Here is a 20683-nt window from a genome sequence, read left to right on the forward strand (position 1 = left end):
GACAAACTGTTCTTCAGAGACGTACTGGTGGCAAAAAGCAAGGGGAAAACGTCATTGTATTTTTAAATGTAAGGGCTAATAACAGGATTTACTACATTGATCATAAACAGTTTTTAACATCTTTAAAGTATTTATACAAAATGTCTGATAGAGATGAAGGAGGAGACGCATGAACTGAGGAGTTCCTGTCAGTGATGGTAGAAGATGTGAGGAGACATAGACACGATCATAGTCCACCATCAGGATCCACGATGTGGCTGCAGCTGTGATCCTGGAGCTACAAACGATGAAGCAGCAGGACTCTGGTGAAGAAGTCACGTCAGTAACGTGTTGAGACATTTATCATGAAGGAAGGTTTGAATCTTCAACGTACAGAGGGAGTCTGCCTCCACAACTGAAGCTGAGATGATTCCACAGGAGAGGAGCTTGATGCTGAAGCTCTGTCTTTAACGACTTCCTGCTGGAGCCTGATAATAAGGAATTACAATAATCACGTCTGGATGGAACAAAGGCCTGGACCAGTTTTTCTGCATCTTTTTGAGACATGTCTGATGTTTGAGATGTTACGTAAGTGAAAGGGGGGGGAGGGTCCTAGAAATGTGTTTTAAGTGAGAATCAAAGGACTTGGTTTCATGGTTAGAGGAAGTTTGAGGTTTAGATTAGGTCTAGGTTAAGTTTAGGGTTAGTGATAGGTTAGGTTTAGGTTAGGGTTAGTCATTTAGTTTGCATGGTTCAGGTTGGTTCACCCACGCCCCCCCGCGCTGACCTTTGACCCTGAGATGTTCTTACTGCTCCACAGTGCCCCCTCTGCTCAGAAACTTTTCCTGCTCTTACTTCCTGTTTGTCTCCTCCGGTGTCTCCGTGTCTCACACTTTTCTCTCTCTCTCTCTCTCTATCTCTCTCTCTCTCTCTCTCTCACTCACACTCCCACTCCCCCGGCGAGCAGCGAACCCACCGGGAGGATGTGGACTCAGTGACCGGGGCAGGGAGCAGGGAGCCCGGCTGGATTCTGAGGACGAGCCGCTGTTTTTAAACCATTAAACCTCCACTCTGCTGCTAATGCTAATGACACCGAGCTAATTAGCTGGTGAGCTAACCAGGTTAGTTAAACGGGGTAAAGTGGTTTAAAGACAAAGCTGCTAATAGGCTACAGCTAACTGGTTTAAATTAGCTTAGTTTGACGAGTTAATATCGTGTTGAGTTAGACTGGGTTAGTTAATCCGGGTCGGACTGGAGCTAACTGGTTTATTTCCAGTTTAAAGTTCAATTGTTTATTTTTTGTTCTAAATCCGTATTTAAATGTAGTTTGGGTTCGGTTCATGTTTAAATTTAAGATAATTGTTAAACTCAGATTATTCATAATCTGATGTTATTAAATTCAGTCTTAAATTGAGTTTTAACCTGGTTAGTTAACATGAGTGAATGTGTGAACACTAGTTGTGAGTTAAACAGGGACTTTAAACCAGAGTCAGGTCTGGATCATAAAACAAGTTGGGTCAGTTCCAAAGTTTACTGGTTAACAGTTGGTCGGTTAGTTAGTTAGTTCAGACTCAGGTTTGAACAGGGACCTGGTCTGAAACTTTAAAGTGGTTCTTTGGGTCTTGATGAATTTAGTCCAGGTTTAATTCGGGTTCAGTCCCGGGTTCACGATGGCAGAGCTCCACCAGACGCCCACCTCACTGTGCTGCTGCCGTAAACCGCTGCCGGTCTCTGGGGCCCGGCGTGTCGGAGACTCCGGTCGGCCCCCAGTAGGCCTGCGCCCAGAGTCTCTGCGATGCCCCCTGGTGGACGTGGCCTCAGCGTCTAACTTCAGGTGCTTTCAGCTGCGACACTTCCACCTGGACCTGCGGCTTAACTTTGCTGTGAAGGAGATGAGCGGCTGGCTGGTTCTGGATCTGATCCCAGTCCATCCGGGGGTCCACACCCTGGTCCTGGACTCCCACTGCTCTCTGTTAATCCACTCTATCGACTGTAAGGCCCCAGGGTCCGGACAGGAGGAGCCCATGTCCCTCACGTACCGGGTCGATCCCTTCACAGACTACGGATCTTCACTCAACATCAGCCTCCCGCCGGCCGCTGTGAGACCAGGACGACTGATCCAGATCACAATCCGCTACAGCACCACAGACGGACCGGCGGTAAGAGACCACGACATAAACACTGTGGACTTTCCTTCAGCTCTGTCCAATCTCTGTCTACACTCTGTCCACACACTGTCCAATCTCTGTCCACGATCCACAACAAAGACGTTTCTAATATGGACGCAGCTGATTGAGTCAGCACATCAATCATTTATCAATAGGCCGCTCACAAAAAGTTCTGACGATAATGGACCTGAACATCTGTCTCTTTCTCTCTCTCTCTCTTTCTCTCTCTCTCTCTCTCTCTCTCTCTCTCTCAGATCTGGTGGTTGGACTCGGAGCTGACCTGTGGTCAGTCTCGTCCTCTCGTCTTCACTCAGGGTCACTCAGTGTGTAACCGCTCCTTCTTCCCCTGCTTCGACACGCCCGCTGTTAAAAGCACGTACACGGCTACCATCAGGGTGAGTCCTGAACTTTGACCCCTGACCTGCTGGACTCATGTATCTTAAACGTTGGACGTGATGTCTCGTCTTCGTCGTCCTCTTCGTCTCCAGGTTCCAGATGGCGTCACGGTGCTGATGAGTGCGTCTCGGAGTTCGTACTCCAAACAGGACCGGGTCTTCCAGTTCTCTATGGACTCTCCTGTTCCGTCCTACCTGGTGGCGTTGGTGGCGGGCGAGATGCAGCATGTGGACGTTGGCCCGAGGTTGGTTCAGAATAATACGAATATATCGTAATAAATTGTCAGCTGATTCTGACACTAACGACCTCAGGGCTGTAATAGGATGACTCATGACCTTTGACCTTTGTCCACTTCTTTAGGAGTCGAGTGTGGGCAGAGCCATGTCTGTTGTCCTGTGCGGTAAAGAAGCTAGGGGGCAGTGTGGAGCGTTGGCTGGGCGTGGCCGAGGAGCTTTTTGGTCCCTACCTGTGGGGCAGGTGAGTCCGAGCGCCGCCAGCTTTCACCTTAAAGGGAAAGTCCCTCACCACTATACCGATGGAGATTGGGGCAGGGTTTGAGTCCACAACACTACAGGACATTCAGGGGTTAATGGTGAATGATCTTCAAACGCTTCTGGAATCAAACACATCACCCCCTCCATCGGCATAGTGGTGAGTAGACAACAGGTGAATTTTCCCTTTAAGGACAGAAAACATTAGTAAAACCACACCCACCCTCCCCCAGGTGTGACATCGTGTTCCTTCCCCCCTCCTTCCCCATCGTCGCCATGGAGAATCCCTGTCTCACCTTCATCATCGCCTCCATCCTGGAGAGCAGCGAGTTCCTTCTGATTGACGTCATCCACGAGATCGCACACGGCTGGTTTGGAAACGCCGTCACCAACGCCACCTGGGAGGAGATGTGGCTGAGCGAAGGGTTGGCGACATACGCCCAGAGGAGGATCACGACCGAAGCATATGGTAGGATTATTGCTTAGTACTGTGGAAAATACTGTTTAAAATACAATGAAAATACTGCTGTAAATACGACTAGATCACTATGAAACTGTTGCTGAAATACAAAAAAAAAACTACTGCTGAAAAAACCTCAAGAATACTTCTACTGAATCTGTCTACAGCAAAGATCTGTCAGTCATGATGTCCACATACTTTTGGCCACAGTGTGTAACTGTTGCTATGACAACTTCAGGTGAGGCATTCACCTGTCTGGAAACTGTCGTGCGATTGGACGCCCTCCACAGACAGTTGCGTCTCCTTGGAGACAACAACCCTGTGAGCAAACTGCAGATCAAGTTTGAGCCAGGTAACACACACACACACACACACAGACAGACACACAAACACACACACGCACACAGATGTGATGACATCACTCCTCCCTCCTCCAGGTGTGAATCCAAGCTCTCTGATGAATCTGTTCACCTACGAGAAAGGTTTCTGCTTCGTGTCGTATCTGTCGCAGCTCAGTGGAGACGTCCGACGCTTCGACCGTTTCCTCAGGGTCAGCACACACACACACACACACACACACACACACACACACACACACACACACACATCACTGTCCAACTGAGGTCAGAGGTCACCGTGTGCTGTGTGTTCTCAGGACTTCATCTCTCAGTTCCAGTTTAAAAGCGTTGTCGCTGACGACCTTATCGACTACTTCCTGTGTTACTTCCCTGAGCTGCAGGACGTCGCCCAAAGAGAGGGTGAGAAGGGGGCGGTGACTCATTTTTTCCAAAAAAACATCAGAAATGAAACACTAACTCCTCCCCCTGTCATCAGGTCTGGAGTTCGAGCGTTGGCTGAACGGCTGTGGACCTCCTCCATATGAACCTGACCTGTCAGCAGGGGGCGCTCTGATCCGGCCCGTCCAGGATCTGTGTGACCTGTGGACGAGAAGCGACGCCCCCAACCTGAGTGCCCTGACGACCTTTGACCTCTCAGCCTGGAGCACCTTTCAGATAGTCCTGTTCCTCGACCGCATGTTGGACCACTCGCCGCTGCCACACGGTAACACTGCGTACCTCCACTTCCTGCTGTGACATCATCATGTCACAGTGACACTTTGTTTATTGATCCAGAGCTGATGAGGCAGGTCTGTTTCCAATGTAAACACATCACTGTATCTCTGTCTCTCTGTCTCTTTGTCTCTTTGTCTCTCTGTCTCTCTTACTTTGTCTCTGACTCTTTGTCTCTCTGACTCTTGGTCTCTGTCTCTTTATCTCTCTCTCAGATTTTGTCCCTCTGACTCTCTGTCTGTCTGACGCTGATTCTTTGTCTCTTTGTCTCTCCTTCTCTGACTCTTTGTCTCTCTGACTCTTTGTTTCAAACTCTTTGTCTCTCTGACTCTGTCCCATTGTCCCTGACTCTCTGTCTCTTTGTCTCTCTGACTCTCTGTTTCTCTTAGTCTTTTTCTCTGTCTCTTTGTCTCCCTGACTCTTTGTCTCGGTCTCTTTATTTCTCTCTCTAATTTTGTCACTTTGTCTCTGACTCTGTCTGTCTGACTCTGACTCTTTCTGTCACTCTCTCTTTGTCTCTCTGTCTCTGACTCTTTGTTTCTGTCTCTTTGTCTCCCTGTCTCTTTATCTCTCTCTCTGATTTTGTCTCCCTGACTCTTTGTCTCTCGGATTCTTTGTCTCCCTGTCACTTTGTCTCTGTCTGTCTGACTCTTTGTCTCTGTCTCTTTATCTCTTTGTGTCTCTGACTCTTTGTCTCCCTTTCTCTTTATCTCTTTCTCTGATTATGTCACTCTGACTGTTTGTCTCTCTGTATCTTTGTCTCCTCAGATGTGATGCTGAGTCTGTCTAGTTGTTACTCGTCTCTGTTTGACGGTTTGAACGCTGAGGTTCAGATTCGTTGGCTTCAGATGGTCGTGAGGAACACGTTCCATCCCGACGTCCCACGAGTCCGAGCCTTTCTGCACAAACACGTGAGAACACGACAATGTTCCCTACTGATACTACTCGTACACTAATACTGCAGTGATACAACGCTGTAGCAATACTGCAGTAATACTACAGCGTTGTATCACTGCAGTATTGCTGCTGATGAAGAGTATTATTCTGCGTTCATTGACCACAGCTCCTATGAGTAGCTCTGACAGCTGTCAATCATGTTGAACAGACGTCCAGGATGTACACGGTGCCGCTGTACGAGGACCTGGTTGCCGGGGTGTTGAAGTGCGTTGCCGTGGAGATTTTCTACCAGACTCAGCGTCGCCTTCATCCGAACCTTCGACGGACGTTGCAGCAGATACTGTTCCAAACCAGCTCCGCCGCAACCAATCAAAACAGCTCGTCTCTCTCTGTTATATCCCCCTCCACACCTCCGCCGCAGCCCACTGCCTCCGCTGCTACTGCTGGGACAACGGCCGCCATCGCTCTGAGGGACGTCAATGTGTCGGCATGACGACGGTCATGGGATAGAATTCTGGCTGTGATTGGTCAGACAAATGGTGTAAGATGTTGCTATGACAACAGCGGAGTGCTACAGACACTGAAAGTTGAAACACTGTGACATCACGACAGGAAATACACTCCATAGTTTGAATGTTTGGGTGTTTGAGGGGGTCAGAGGTCATGGCGTGGACCTGCTGCTTCATCATGTGACCTCTGAGCTGATTTGTTTGTTCAAACCGTAGCGGCCTCAGCGTGACCGTTAAAACTTGAATTGATTCAGGGGGAGGAGTCATTGTGTGGCATCACCTGAGCGGCCTTAACGCTGTGTTCACTGCAGCCATCCAATCCCCAGCGACTTAAGATTCACTGTGAGAAGAAACAAAACATTTCAAATCACTGATCAATACTTTACTTTTTACACTGAAGCAGAAACGTCTCATGATTTATGGTTTGATTTTAAATTAAATAAAAAACACTTGATACAATAACATGTTTTCAACTTTATTTTCAACTTTATTTAAAAAGCATGGGTCTTCAGCTAAAAGCTTTTTAAAAAACTTTTCAAATAAAAGTGATCAAATGTTATTGATTACGAAACAGAATAAAAGTAAATGTTAAAATGATCAATTTAATAAACTGTCTTTTTAATATTTTTAACTCATCTTGTCTAATGTTTTATTTTGTAATAAAAGTTTAAAGGGCCCATATTGTGTAAAATACATTTTCTGGGCTTTTACTCTCTGTAAGGACTTGAAGGGCCAGTAGGGGGCCTCAAAGCATGAAAACAGTCACTGCGGACTTTTTCACTCAGTCCATTCTAACAAATGTGTTATTGAAACGTCTCGTTTCGTACTTCCTGCCCGTATGAGTCATACGGGTTCGCACTCGTCTCTCAGCCCCACCCAGCCGGTACCAGTCCAGCCTCCGAACCCACCACCCCCGCTCCCCACCACCACCACCACACCGAACGCGACACCAAGCAGACTTGCTGTGTTCAGTACGGAGTAACGCAGACGTTACTCGTTACTCCGTATTGAAACTCTGTTGTGAAACTCCGTACTGTAACTCCGGACGTTACTCCTACAGTGGCCGACTGTCCTGCTAAAACTTGAACAGACATGAGGACGCTGTAACTCACCGTTCAGAAACCTCCTGTTGTATCGGACTGTAAATATCAATCAATCAAATTATATTTGTATAGCCCATATTCACAAGTCCCAGTTTGTCTCATGGTCTTTAACAAGGTGAGACATCCTCTGTTCTTAACCCTCAACAAGAGTCAAACTACTAAAACCTTTAACAGGTAAAGAAGGTAGAAACCTCAGAGACACATGTGAGGATCCGTCTCCCAGGACGGACACAAGTGAACAGATGTCCCGTGGAACAGAGAACATCAGAGAGATCAGAGTATTTACAGCTTTGATTAGAATAAACACTTTGTAGCTGAAGGTCAATAAACTGATGGATTATTGTCAGTAATGGTCGAGTATCTGAGGAGACATATTATATATCAAGCAGTGTTGATGTGATCATAGTCCACGATCAGGATCCACCATCAAGATCGGATGCCACTATAGTCCACAGTCATTGTCCACTGCCGCCATTAGGATCCATCATCAGCTGCCACCTCGGTCGTGGTCCACCACCATTATCTGATACCAGCACGATAAAGGATCCGCCTTTATTATCACAATCTCTGATTCTCGATCCACCATCATAATCCACGATGAGGATCTGTGGACGATAAGGCAAAGGGACTCCGGGGAAGAAGTCAAGTCAGTAACATGTATTGATGGGATATGAATTACTTTGATGTGATAACGATGGAGAAGAGGAAGGAGAAACTGGGAAGAGAAGCTCCGAGTGTCATGTGTCCCCCGACCTTCTAGACCTATAGCAGCAGAACTAACATCTAACAGAACGAGGACAGACACAAACATCTGAAGCTATTAGAAGATCATTAGTGACTTTAACCAGGACTGTCTCCGTGCTGTGATTGGCTCTAAACTCCGACTGAAAGTCTTCACATTACTTTCCTGGAGAAACTCTCACAGCTGATTGGCTACAACCTTCTCAGGAGTTTAGACAGGAAGGGGAGGTTGGATATCGGTCTGTAGTTGAAAACCTCCGGGTCCAGGGTGGTTGTTTGAGAAGGGGTTTGATTACAGCTAGTTTAAAGGACTGTGATACATCCTGATGATAATGACAGATTGATTGTGTTCAGTAACAAACTATCAATTAGGGGCAGAACTTCTTTAAGTACTTTTGTAGGAATGGGATCTAAGATACAAGTTGTTGGTTTAGAACATGAGGTTATTCTGGTCAGCTGATCAAGGCTGATCAGAGAGAAGCTGTCTAAACAATCGGTAGGATTCTCAGCCGTTTCTGAGATTTCTGTTCTTGATGGTGTATTAGTGCCAGATGAGGGCAGGAGATGTTTGATTTGATTTCTAATAGTTAGAATCTTATCATTAAAGAAGGTCATAAAGACATTGCTCTTCAGGGATGGAGGGATACTGGGTTCGGTGGAGGTGTGACTCTCTGTCAGCTCCAGAGCTGAAGAGAAACCTGGGGATGTTTTTATTCTCTTCTCTTAGTTTTGAGGAGTAGGCAGCTCTTGCTTTGTGGAACCTTCTTATGAACTTTAACACTACTCTTCCAGTCTAGGAGATATTCAACACGGTTGCTGGAGCTCCACTTCCTTTCTAGTTTTCTTGATACTTGTTTTAACTCATGTGTCTTGGAATTATACCACGGAGCTAATTTACTATGTTTTACACGTTTCTTTTTTAGAGGCGCTATTGAGTCTAATGTTAATCGTAATGAGTTTACAGAGCTATCGACGAGATGGTCGATCTCAGTGGAGCTCGGGTTTTTAATGAATTTGTTGGTTGTGTCGACGGATAGTACGGGTTTAAATGTAATCGGAATTATTTCCTTAAATTTAGCTCCAGCACAATCAGGTAGACATCTAGAAAAGGAGTTTTTTATAAGTGGCATATATTCTGATAATGAAAAATCGAAGGTTATTAAATTATGGTCTGATAGAATCGGATTATGTGGAAGTACTATTAGATTTTGACACCGTATGATAATACAAGGTCAAGTGTGTGGTTACAACAATGAGTAGGTTGGTGAACACACTGACTGAAACCTATTGAGTCTAGTACTGAAATAAATGCTACGCTAAGGCTATCATTATTATTGTCAACATGAATATTAAAGTCACCAACAATAATAATTTTATCTGTTTTTAGGACTAGGTTTGATTATTGATCAGTGATGGATGTCAGTGATTATTGATCAGTCATCAGTCTTAGTTTTATAAAATGTTGAACTGCTCCTTTAAAAATCATCCGTCATCAGTGACATCATCAGCAGCGCTGCCTGTGATTGGTGGGTTGGTTGTAACCGGCCCTCAGGTCGTCTTCTTCTTCTGCTCCATTAATCCTGTTCTCTTGCTGCTCTCCTCCTCCGCCTCTGATTGGCGGCTGGAGGTCATGTGACTGGTGCTTCAGTTTGTTTTGTCCCACAGATAAAAGCGTCCCCAGTGACGTGAGCACAGATAAAGAATTCCTGAGCTGCTGGATTCACTTTATAACTTTCTGACAAATATTTAGAGGATTGTATTTTGAAAGGTTCGTTTTCTTACATTACTCAGGTTTTATATGTACATTTAATCAGCTGTGTTTTATTTTGTACGTTTGCTAATATTTTATAATATAGTTTGTTCAGTAATTGTGTAGAAAAAGAGTTTGTAATCAGGTTATTATTCGAAATTCTGATTTTTATTTTCACAGAAACTGAATTTTGTGTTTTTATATTTTCAACTTCTTTGTTTATTTTAAATGTTCTTAGAAATATTTTATAATTTAATTTTTAATTCATGTTTCATGAAAAAAAAGATTTATTTATTTTTATATGAACTGAATTTCAGATTTATATTGATACATTCTCTTGATTTAGAGAAACTAGTTTTCTGTATTTCTGTTTATTTCTCTTTTTTGCATTTAACAAGATTTAGATTTGAATTTAAAAATATTGGTTTTTAATAATGTTTTTTTAAATATATAAACACTTAGATTCATTGTTGCTTAGTTACCACATAGCTGTAACATCAGGTTCAGCCAATCAACAGAACAGAAACAGCTCCTCGTCACATCATCGGGCGACAACGCCGCCCCCACCGGAGACACAAAGCCCAGCAGATGGAGAAGGTAAATACACACACACAGCTACACACAGCTACACACAGCGACACACAGACACACACAGACACTCACATGCACACACAGACACACACAGACACACACACACTTGCTTATAACTGAAAATCTTCTGTCTTCAAATGGCTATGTGTTAATTCACCTTCAGTGTCTCTCTCTCCACCTGTCTGTCTGTCAGTCTGTCTCTCTCAGCAGTCTCACTGACTCGACCATGTCCCTCAACATCATCACTGTGTCTCTGAACATGGGTGAGTAACGAGCTCCGGTCTGTTCCTCACCAGGTAACATTTAACCAGTTAACATTTAACCAGGTAACATTTAACCAGGCAACATTTAACCAGGCAACATTTAACCAGTTAACATATAACCAGGCAACATTTAACCAGGCAACATTTAACCAGGCAACATTTAACCAGTTAACATATAACCAGGTAACATTTAACCAGGCAACATTTAACCAGTTAACATATAACCAGGTAACATATAACCAGGCAACATTTAACCAGGCAACATTTAACCAGTTAACATATAACCAGGTAACATATAACCAGGTAACATGTAACCAGTTAACATATAACCAGGTAACATATAACCAGGTAACATTTAACCAGGCAACATTTAACCAGTTAACATATAACCATGTAACATATAACCAGGTAACATTTAACCAGTTAACATATAACCAGGTAACATATAACCAGGTAACATTTAACCAGGTAGCATATAACCAGGTAAAATGTAACCAGGTAACATTTAACCAGTTAACATATAACCAGGTAACATTTAACCAGGTAACATATAACCAGCTAACATTTAACCAGGTAACATTTAACCAGGTAACATTTAACCAGGCAACATTTAACCAGTTAACATATAACCAGGTAACATTTAACCAGGCAACATTTAACCAGTTAACATATAACCAGGCAACATTTAACCAGGCAACATTTAACCAGGCAACATTTAACCAGTTAACATATAACCAGGTAACATATAACCAGGTAACATATAACCAGGTAACATTTAACCAGGCAACATTTAACCAGTTAACATATAACCAGGTAACATATAACCAGGTAACATTTAACCAGGCAACATTTAACCAGTTAACATATAACCATGTAACATTTAACCAGTTAACATATAACCAGGTAACATATAACCAGGTAACATTTAACCAGGCAACATTTAACCAGTAAACATATAACCAGGTAACATATAACCAGGTAACATTTAACCAGTTAACATATAACCAGTTAACATATAACCAGGTAACATTTAACCAGTTAACATTTAACCAGGCAACATTTAACCAGTTAACATTTAACCAGGTAACATATAACCATGTAACATTTAACCAGTTAACATATAACCAGGTAACATATAACCAGGTAACATTTAACCAGGCAACATTTAACCAGTAAACATATAACCAGTTAACATATAACCAGGTAACATGTAACCAGTTAACATTTAACCAGGTAACATTTAACCAGGCAACATTTAACCAGTTAACATATAACCAGGCAACATTTAACCAGGCAACATTTAACCAGTTAACATATAACCAGGTAACATACAACCAGGTAACATATAACCAGGTAACATTTAACCAGGCAACATTTAACCAGTTAACATATAACCAGGTAACATATAACCAGGTAACATTTAACCAGGCAACATTTAACCAGTTAACATATAACCATGTAACATTTAACCAGTTAACATATAACCAGGCAACATTTAACCAGTTAACATTTAACCAGGTAACATATAACCAGGTAACATTTAACCAGGCAACATTTAACCAGTTAACATATAACCAGGTAACATATAACCAGGTAACATTTAACCAGGCAACATTTAACCAGTAAACATATAACCAGTTAACATATAACCAGGTAACATGTAACCAGTTAACATTTAACCAGGTAACATTTAACCAGGCAACATTTAACCAGGTAACATATAACCAGTTAACATATAACCAGGTAACATTTAACCAGTTAACATTTAACCAGGTAACATTTAACCAGGCAACATTTAACCAGTTAACATATAACCAGGCAACATTTAACCAGGCAACATTTAACCAGGCAACATTTAACCAGTTAACATATAACCAGGTAACATATAACCAGGTAACATATAACCAGGTAACATTTAACCAGGCAACATTTAACCAGTTAACATATAACCAGGTAACATATAACCAGGTAACATTTAACCAGGCAACATTTAACCAGTTAACATATAACCATGTAACATTTAACCAGTTAACATATAACCAGGTAACATATAACCAGGTAACATATAACCAGGTAACATTTAACCAGTTAACATATAACCAGGTAACATATAACCAGGTAACATATAACCAGGTAACGTTTTACCAGTTAACATATAACCAGGCAACATATAACCAGGCAACATTTAACCAGGTAACATATAACCAGGTAACATTTAACCAGTTAACATATAACCAGGTAACATATAACCAGGTAACATATAACCAGGTAACGTTTTACCAGTTAACATATAACCAGGCAACATATAACCAGGCAACATTTAACCAGTTAACATATAACCAGGTAACATTTAACCAGGTAACATTTAACCAGGTAACATATAACCAGGTAACATTTAACCAGGCAACATTTAACCAGTAAACATATAACCAGGTAACATATAACCAGGTAACATATAACCAGGTAACATTTAACCAGTTAACATATAACCAGGTAACATATAACCAGGTAACATATAACCAGGTAACGTTTTACCAGTTAACATATAACCAGGCAACATATAACCAGGCAACATTTAACCAGTTAACATATAACCAGGTAACATTTAACCAGGTAACATTTAACCAGGTAACATATAACCAGGTAACATTTAACCAGGCAACATTTAACCAGTTAACATATAACCAGGTAACATATAACCAGGTAACATTTAACCAGGCAACATTTAACCAGTTAACATATAACCATGTAACATTTAACCAGTTAACATATACCCAGGCAACATTTAACCAGTTAACATTTAACCAGGTAACATATAACCAGGTAACATTTAACCAGGCAACATTTAACCAGTTAACATATAACCAGGTAACATATAACCAGGTAACATTTAACCAGGCAACATTTAACAGTAAACATATAACCAGTTAACATATAACCAGGTAACATGTAACCAGTTAACATTTAACCAGGTAACATTTAACCAGGCAACATTTAACCAGGTAACATATAACCAGTTAACATATAACCAGGTAACATTTAACCAGTTAACATTTAACCAGGTAACATTTAACCAGGCAACATTTAACCAGTTAACATATAACCAGGCAACATTTAACCAGGCAACATTTAACCAGGCAACATTTAACCAGTTAACATATAACCAGGTAACATATAACCAGGTAACATATAACCAGGTAACATTTAACCAGGCAACATTTAACCAGTTAACATATAACCAGGTAACATATAACCAGGTAACATTTAACCAGGCAACATTTAACCAGTTAACATATAACCATGTAACATTTAACCAGTTAACATATAACCAGGTAACATATAACCAGGTAACATTTAACCAGTTAACATATAACCAGGTAACATATAACCAGGTAACATATAACCAGGTAACGTTTTACCAGTTAACATATAACCAGGCAACATATAACCAGGCAACATTTAACCAGTTAACATATAACCAGGTAACATTTAACCAGGTAACATTTAACCAGGTAACATATAACCAGGTAACATTTAACCAGGCAACATTTAACCAGGTAACATATAACCAGGTAACATATAACCAGGTAACATTTAACCAGTTAACATATAACCAGGTAACATATAACCAGGTAACATATAACCAGGTAACGTTTTACCAGTTAACATATAACCAGGCAACATATAACCAGGCAACATTTAACCAGTTAACATATAACCAGGTAACATTTAACCAGGTAACATTTAACCAGGTAACATATAACCAGGTAACATTTAACCAGGCAACATTTAACCAGTAAACATATAACCAGGTAACATATAACCAGTAAACATATAACCAGGTAACATATAACCAGTTAACATATAACCAGGTAACATATAACCAGGTAACATATAACCATGTAACATTTAACCAGTTAACATATAACCAGGTAACATATAACCAGGTAACATATAACCAGGTAACGTTTTACCAGTTAACATATAACCAGGCAACATATAACCAGGTAACATTTAACCAGGTAACATTTAACCAGGCAACATTTAACCAGTAAACATTTAACCAGTAAACATATAACCAGGTAACATATAACCAGGTAACATATAACCAGGTAACGTTTTACCAGTTAACATATAACCAGGCAACATATAACCAGGTAACATTTAACCAGTTAACATATAACCAGGCAACATTTAACCAGTTAACATATAACCAGGTAACATTTAACCAGGTAACATTTAACCAGGTAACATTTAACCAGGCAACATTTAACCAGTTAACATATAACCAGGCAACATTTAACCAGTTAACATATAACCAGGTAACATTTAACCAGGTAACATTTAACCAGGTAACATATAACCAGGTAACATTTAACCAGGTAACATATAACCAGGTAACATATAACCAGGTAACATTTAACCAGGTAACATATAACCAGGTAACATTTAACCAGGTAACGTTTTACCAGGTCACCAGGTAATATGTAACCAGGTCACCAGGTTACTAGGTAACCAGTTAATCCAGTATTTTGAAACTGATTATGTCTGTGTTTAGTTCATGTGACGGAGTTTTTAATATGAGAAGAAACACTGACACCTGCTGGTTATGTCAGGAACAGCGATGTAAACGTAAATAATGATCACATTACCAAAAAAAACAAGAGACACAAGAAATTAATCAGTTTGTGTTTAATATGAAAGTTAAAGGTGTCTGTCTCCACCTGTCTCCACCTGTCTCCACCTGTCTCCCTCTCAGAGAGGTATAACTTCCTTGGCGTCAGTATAGTGGGTCAAAGTTACGAAAGAGGAGACGGAGGAATTTATGTCGGCTCCATCATGAAAGGAGGAGCTGTCGCAGCGGAGGGACGCATCGAGCCTGGAGACATGTTACTGCAGGTACTACTACTACGACTACTACTGCTACTGTACTATTACTACTGAAGGTACTACTCTGACTGAAGTAATACTATTACTTTAATACTGTAATAGTACTTCTACAGTCCTCTGTAGTACTGTAAAACTACTGCAGTTATCTCATAAGCTGTATTCAGACATGAGCTCCAGGTAAAATCCAGAGCTTCTCCAGAGTTTGTGTTTCACAGTTGAACAACTCAGCAGCAGGTTTTCTGCACAGACTCGTTCACAGCATCAGATCCTCCTCATGGTTCAGGTGAGAGGGGGGGCAGCCGGGTGCAGCAGACAGAGACAGGAAGTGACGTGTTACCTCTGCTGCAGAGGTCACGTGATCATGTTTACATCACCTGACACGTCGTCAGCTCTGATCACCACAAACTGTCTTCACATCTTCGTCTGTGTCTTCATCGTGTGTGTCAGCACTTCTTCACCAGAGATCTTTGTTTTAGTTTCTTCATGTTTGTGTCCCGTGTTAGAAGCTCCTCCCCCCCCCCACTCAGTGAATCAGTGGAGGATCCTCTGCTGTGTTCACACTGCTCCTGGATCTACACTTTATACAGGAGCTCAGGAGGAGGAAGACAAACTGAGTCTGATCCTCCAGAGAAGATCCAGAGAACTGAGGAGCTCAGGTCTGGAAGCTGCTATACTGTAGTACTGTAACACTGTAGTATTGTAATACTGCACTACTATTGATTGTCCTAATAGTAACATAAGCTGTTTGTTGTGTTTCAGGTGAATGACATCAACTTTGAAAACATGTGTAACGACGATGCTGTTCGAGTCCTGAGAGACGTCGTCCACAAACCAGGGTCAGAAACATTCTACTTCCTAGATAAGTCAAAGTCAACTTTATTTTAACTTACAGGACACAGACGGGATTGAAATCTTGTCTCTCTCTGATCTATGGTGTAAATGTAAGTGGACAGAACATTTCAGTACGCAACACAAAAATACTTCGTGGAAAGTAATGTAATGTACATCCACAGGATGTAGTAAATAGGGGCCTGAGCACACACCCGTGGGGCCCCTGTGCTAAGTGTGATGGAGCCGATCCTCAGCTGCTGAGGGACGATCAACTAAAGTTAATGGTCCTCACATATGAGTCTTACTGGTCCAGGTGGGTGAAGGCAGAAGAGATTCTATCAGGGGAGGTTGGATTCGATGTGATGCATGACCATCCTCTCAAAGCTCTTGGTGGTGGGAGTCAGTGGGACGGGGGGGATTTGATGAAGCTGGATGGCGATGACTGGTGGAGGTTTCATCTGAGAACGACATGCTGACTCAAGGAGGTGTTGTAAATGTCTGAGTTTCTGCTCAGCACTCGACCTTTAGATGTTAGCGGTTGGGGGGGGGACTTCTGTGCAGTGGTGTTGTTCAGTTGGTTGAGCAGAGAGATAATGTCACAGGCCTGTAGTGGAGGTTGGTAGTGTGAATCCCTGCCTTAGGCTCTGTGTGTCTCTGCTGTGTTGTAAACACACGTTGCTGATGAACAGGTTCTCCGGCTCAGCTGCGTCTCCGGCTCTAAAGGCAGCGTTCAGTGAACCAGACATATATTCTGCTCAGTGATGGTTTTGGTGTACTCCTGTAGTACTCCTGTAGTACTCCTGGTGTACTCCTGGTGTACTCCTGTAGTACTCCTGTTGTACTCCTGGTGTACTCCTGTAGTACTCCTGTTGTACTCCTGTTGTACTCCTGTAGTACTCCTGTAGTACTCCTGTTGTACTCCTGTAGTACTCCTGTTGTACTCCTGTTGTACTCCTGTTGTGCTCCTGTTTTACTCCTGTTGTGCTCCTGTAGTGCTCCTGGTGTACTCCTGTAGTACTCCTGGTGTACTCCTGTAGTACTCCTGTTGTACTCCTGTTGTACTCCTGTAGTACTCCTGTTTTACTCCTGTAGTACTCCTGTTGTACTCCTGTAGTACTCCTGTAGTACTCCTGTTGTACTCCTGTAGTACTCCTGTAGTACTCCTGTAGTACTCCTGTTATGCTCCTGTAGTACTCCTGTAGTACTCCTGTTGTACTCCTGTTGTACTCCTGTAGTACTCCTGTTGTACTCCTGTAGTACTCCTGGTGTACTCCTGTAGTACTCCTGGTGTACTCCTGTTGTACTCCTGTAGTACTCCTGTTGTACTCCTGTAGTACTCCTGTTTTACTCCTGTTGTGCTCCTGTAGTACTCCTGTAGTACTCCTGTAGTACTCCTGTAGTACTCCTGTTGTACTCCTGTAGTACTCCTGTAGTACTCCTGTAGTACTCCTGTTGTACTCCTGTTGTACTCCTGTAGTACTCCTGTTGTACTCCTGTAGTACTCCTGTTGTACTCCTGTAGGTCAGTGTGTTGGGTGTGTGAAAATGGACAAAAGAAGCAACCTCAGCTGCTGGTTGACAACTTGGTATCAAACTAGTGCGGATGACTTTCAATCATACATGTTCACTATCTTGTACTTTGTTCTAAAATAAAACTACGACTACTGCTGCTCTGGAGAGACGTCATCCACAAACCAGGGTCAGACACATTGTGCAACTGATACTACTACTACTACTACTACTGTTACTGTTCCTGTTCCTGTCTTTACCACCTGTCTGTCTTCAGTGCAGTGACGTTGACTGTGGCAAAATGTTGGGATCCGAACCCTCGAAGCTGCTTCCCGTTGCCGAGAAGTGAGTGAACAATAGAAGAGTTCATGATCATGTGGTCATGTGATTACTTTATCATGTTAGTAACATAACATGTCATCATAGCAATTGTGTGATTTTATTAAAATGACGTTAATGTCCGTCGTTCTTTAACTGAAGGTGAACCTGTCCGCCCCATCGACCCCGCTGCCTGGGTGTCTCACACCGCCGCCATGACGGGGAAGCTCCTCCCACACTATGGTCAGACTCCCATCAGCCACTGCAGCACCTGTCCACCTTTCCATCCATGACCTCAACAGTCATCTGCTGCTGTTTCCTCAGGCGTCAATGAAGAACACCACCTCACCATCCACAGTGACATCACAGATGTTGTCAAGGCAATGACTAATCCAGAGTCAGGCCTGGAAGTTCGGGACAGGATGTGGTTGAAGATCACAATCCCTAATGCGTTCATTGGTAAGAGCTGATGTCAGGATCAGAAAAAGCTCTGCACCGAACCATGAAGATAATTTAATTTCTGTTTGTCTTCGGTGTGTTCAGGGTCGGACGTGGTCGACTGGCTCCACTGCAACGTGGAAGGTTTGACTGACCGCCGCGAAGCCAGGAAGTACGCAGGAAACCTTCTTAAGGCCGGATACATCAGAAACACCATCAACAAGGTCACGTTCTCTGAGCAGTGCTACTACGTGTTCGGAGATGTCTGCGGTGGTGAGGATTCACACAAACATTAAAGCAAGAAGTCTCTGAAGCTGCAGTTCTTCCCCTGACCACAAGATGATGACAAAATGTCAAAAAATTCTGAATCATCCCAAACCCTTTGTTCTGATGGTTAATTATTTCCAGATGTTTGTGTCAAATGTAAATTTAATTTAATGACTGATGTTGAATCTATGGATTAGGTCACAGGTCTCAGGTTCAGGACTTTTGTTCAGGTCACTTGTTCAGGTCACTGGTTCAGGTCTCTGGTTCTTGTCTCTGGTCTAAGGTCTCTGGTCAGGTCTTTGGTCACTGGCCTCAGGTAGCTGGTAGCTTGTCTCTGGTCAGGGTCTGGTTGCTGATCTCAGATACCTGGTTCAGGTCTCTGGTCTCTAGTCTCAGGTTCAGGTCTCTGGTAGCTTGTCTCTGGTAGCTGGTCTCTTGTTCAGTTCTCTGGTCTCTGGCAACTGGTCTCTGGTGTCAGGTCTCTGGTTGCTGGACTCCTGTCTCACATCTGTGGTGTAAGGTCTCTGGTTCAGGTTTCTGGTCTAAGGTCTGTGGTTCAGGTCTCTAGTTGCTGGTCTCAGGTTCAGGTCTCTGGTAGCTGGTCTCAGGTCTTTGGTAGCTGGTCTGATTGCTGTCGTTTGGTTGATGGTGTTTGGTTGATGATCTCTGGTAGCTGGTGTCTTGTCTCAGGTCGCTGGTCTCAGGTGCATGTCTCTGGTCTAAGTTGGCTGGTCTCTGGTCTCAGGTCAGGTCTCTGGTAGCTGGTCTCAGGTCTCTGGTAGCTGGTCTCTGGATACTGGTCTCAGGTTCAGGTCTCTGGCTACTGATCTCAGGTCTCTGGTTGCTGGTCTCTGGTTCAGGTCTCTGGTTCAGGTCCCTGGTTCAGGTGTCTGGTCTCAGGTAGCGGGTCTCAGGTTCAGGTCTTTGGTAGATGGTCTTAGGTCTCTGGTAGCTGATCTCAGGTCTTTGGTAGCTGTTGTTTGGTTGCTGTTGTTTGGTTGCTGGTCTCAGGTTCAGGTCTCTGGTAGCTGGTCTCAACTTCAGGTCTCTGGTCTTAGGTTCAGGTCTCTGGTTGCTGGTCGCATGTCTCGGGTAGCTGGTCTCTGGTTGCTTGTCTTAGGTCTCAGGTCTCTGGTTGCTGGTCTCTAGTTCAGGTCTAACCTGCACTCTGGTGCCCCCTGTCTTTCAGGTCTGGGTCTGATGTCTCTACTGGATCATGTCTCCAGTCAAGGAGGAGGATCAGAGTTTGACCCTCCAGGTTCTGGACCCCAGTGGCCCCCAGCCTTCCCCTACCTGTCCCCCATCATCCCTCACCCCTACAGCTGTCCTCACCCCCCCCACCAGCTACCGGCCTGGGAGGGAGGAAGTCGTCACAGTGAAGGTGACAAAGTGTTTCCTGTTCTGATCACTCGTTAATAAATCCATCACAGATCTATAGAAATGTACTTCCTGTCCATGTGACCAAACAGGAAGCAGTGAATCAAGCTGCAGCGATGGTCTGAAGGAGGGAGGAGCCAGCCAATCACAGCTTACCAAACACCTCGTAAAGGAGTTTGCCAACGACAACAGGGCCCGGCAACCCCTGTCCTCCATTTCTGGTCTCCATAGCAACAAATACTCAAAGGACTTCACCCCAGCTTCGTCACCGTCTCCAGATCAAAGACAAAATGTTTCCTCAGTCTCAGGCGCCAGACAGTCCCTCCACCTCGCCATGGGAAACCCCGGTGATTACTTTGTGGATGTAATGTGACTCCCACCCACAACTCCGCCCCCTGTTACCTGACATCACTGTTTGTTGTTGACTCCTCCTGAATAACATGAATATATTATGATGTCACAGCTGCGTCTGTACATTCTGCTTCATTATAAAATCTCAACCTTCCTGTGTTGAATTTCCTGTCGTCGTCTTTCCAAAATAAAGCTCAGGACAAATATTTACGTTTTGTTGTGACAAAACTTCTATTAAGTTTTCAGGTTGTCTATCGTCCCATTGCCGTGAACTCGATATCTCAA

The 20683-nt window shown here is 43.1% G+C and overlaps 2 protein-coding genes across 5 annotated transcripts; both read left to right on the forward strand.

Moving 5' to 3' along the window:
• The first annotated feature begins 934 nt into the window (after positions 1–934).
• On the forward strand, positions 935–6432 carry rnpepl1 (arginyl aminopeptidase like 1). Of its 4 annotated transcripts, none has more exons than XM_034603603.1 (12): positions 935–1100; positions 1615–2138; positions 2402–2542; positions 2636–2787; positions 2904–3020; positions 3268–3503; positions 3733–3846; positions 3932–4044; positions 4150–4252; positions 4329–4556; positions 5333–5475; positions 5670–6432. In XM_034603603.1, exons 2-12 carry the CDS (start codon positions 1650–1652, stop codon positions 5952–5954), a joined length of 2121 nt encoding a protein of 706 aa, XP_034459494.1. In that variant the 5' UTR covers positions 935–1100; positions 1615–1649; the 3' UTR covers positions 5955–6432. The 4 variants fall into 4 exon arrangements, 3 of the variants coding, with proteins under 3 accessions (XP_034459494.1, XP_034459495.1, XP_034459493.1); XM_034603604.1 differs by having other exon boundaries at positions 1620–2138; XR_004615778.1 differs by lacking the exon at positions 935–1100 and having other exon boundaries at positions 1523–2138; positions 5670–6129; positions 6163–6432.
• A 2794-nt stretch (positions 6433–9226) lies between these two features.
• Positions 9227–20683, forward strand: LOC117773038 (segment polarity protein dishevelled homolog DVL-3). Its single transcript, XM_034604733.1, is given in 12 exon segments — positions 9227–9232; positions 10043–10082; positions 10085–10161; positions 10349–10418; positions 15178–15317; positions 16068–16144; positions 17925–17992; positions 18128–18208; positions 18290–18424; positions 18509–18676; positions 19860–20051; positions 20140–20683. Coding segments are annotated over 12 exon segments (1335 nt in total). The 3' UTR covers positions 20421–20683.

Source organism: Hippoglossus hippoglossus, chromosome 13 (genome assembly GCF_009819705.1).
Source record: "Hippoglossus hippoglossus isolate fHipHip1 chromosome 13, fHipHip1.pri, whole genome shotgun sequence".
Lineage (NCBI taxonomy): Eukaryota > Metazoa > Chordata > Actinopteri > Pleuronectiformes > Pleuronectidae > Hippoglossus > Hippoglossus hippoglossus.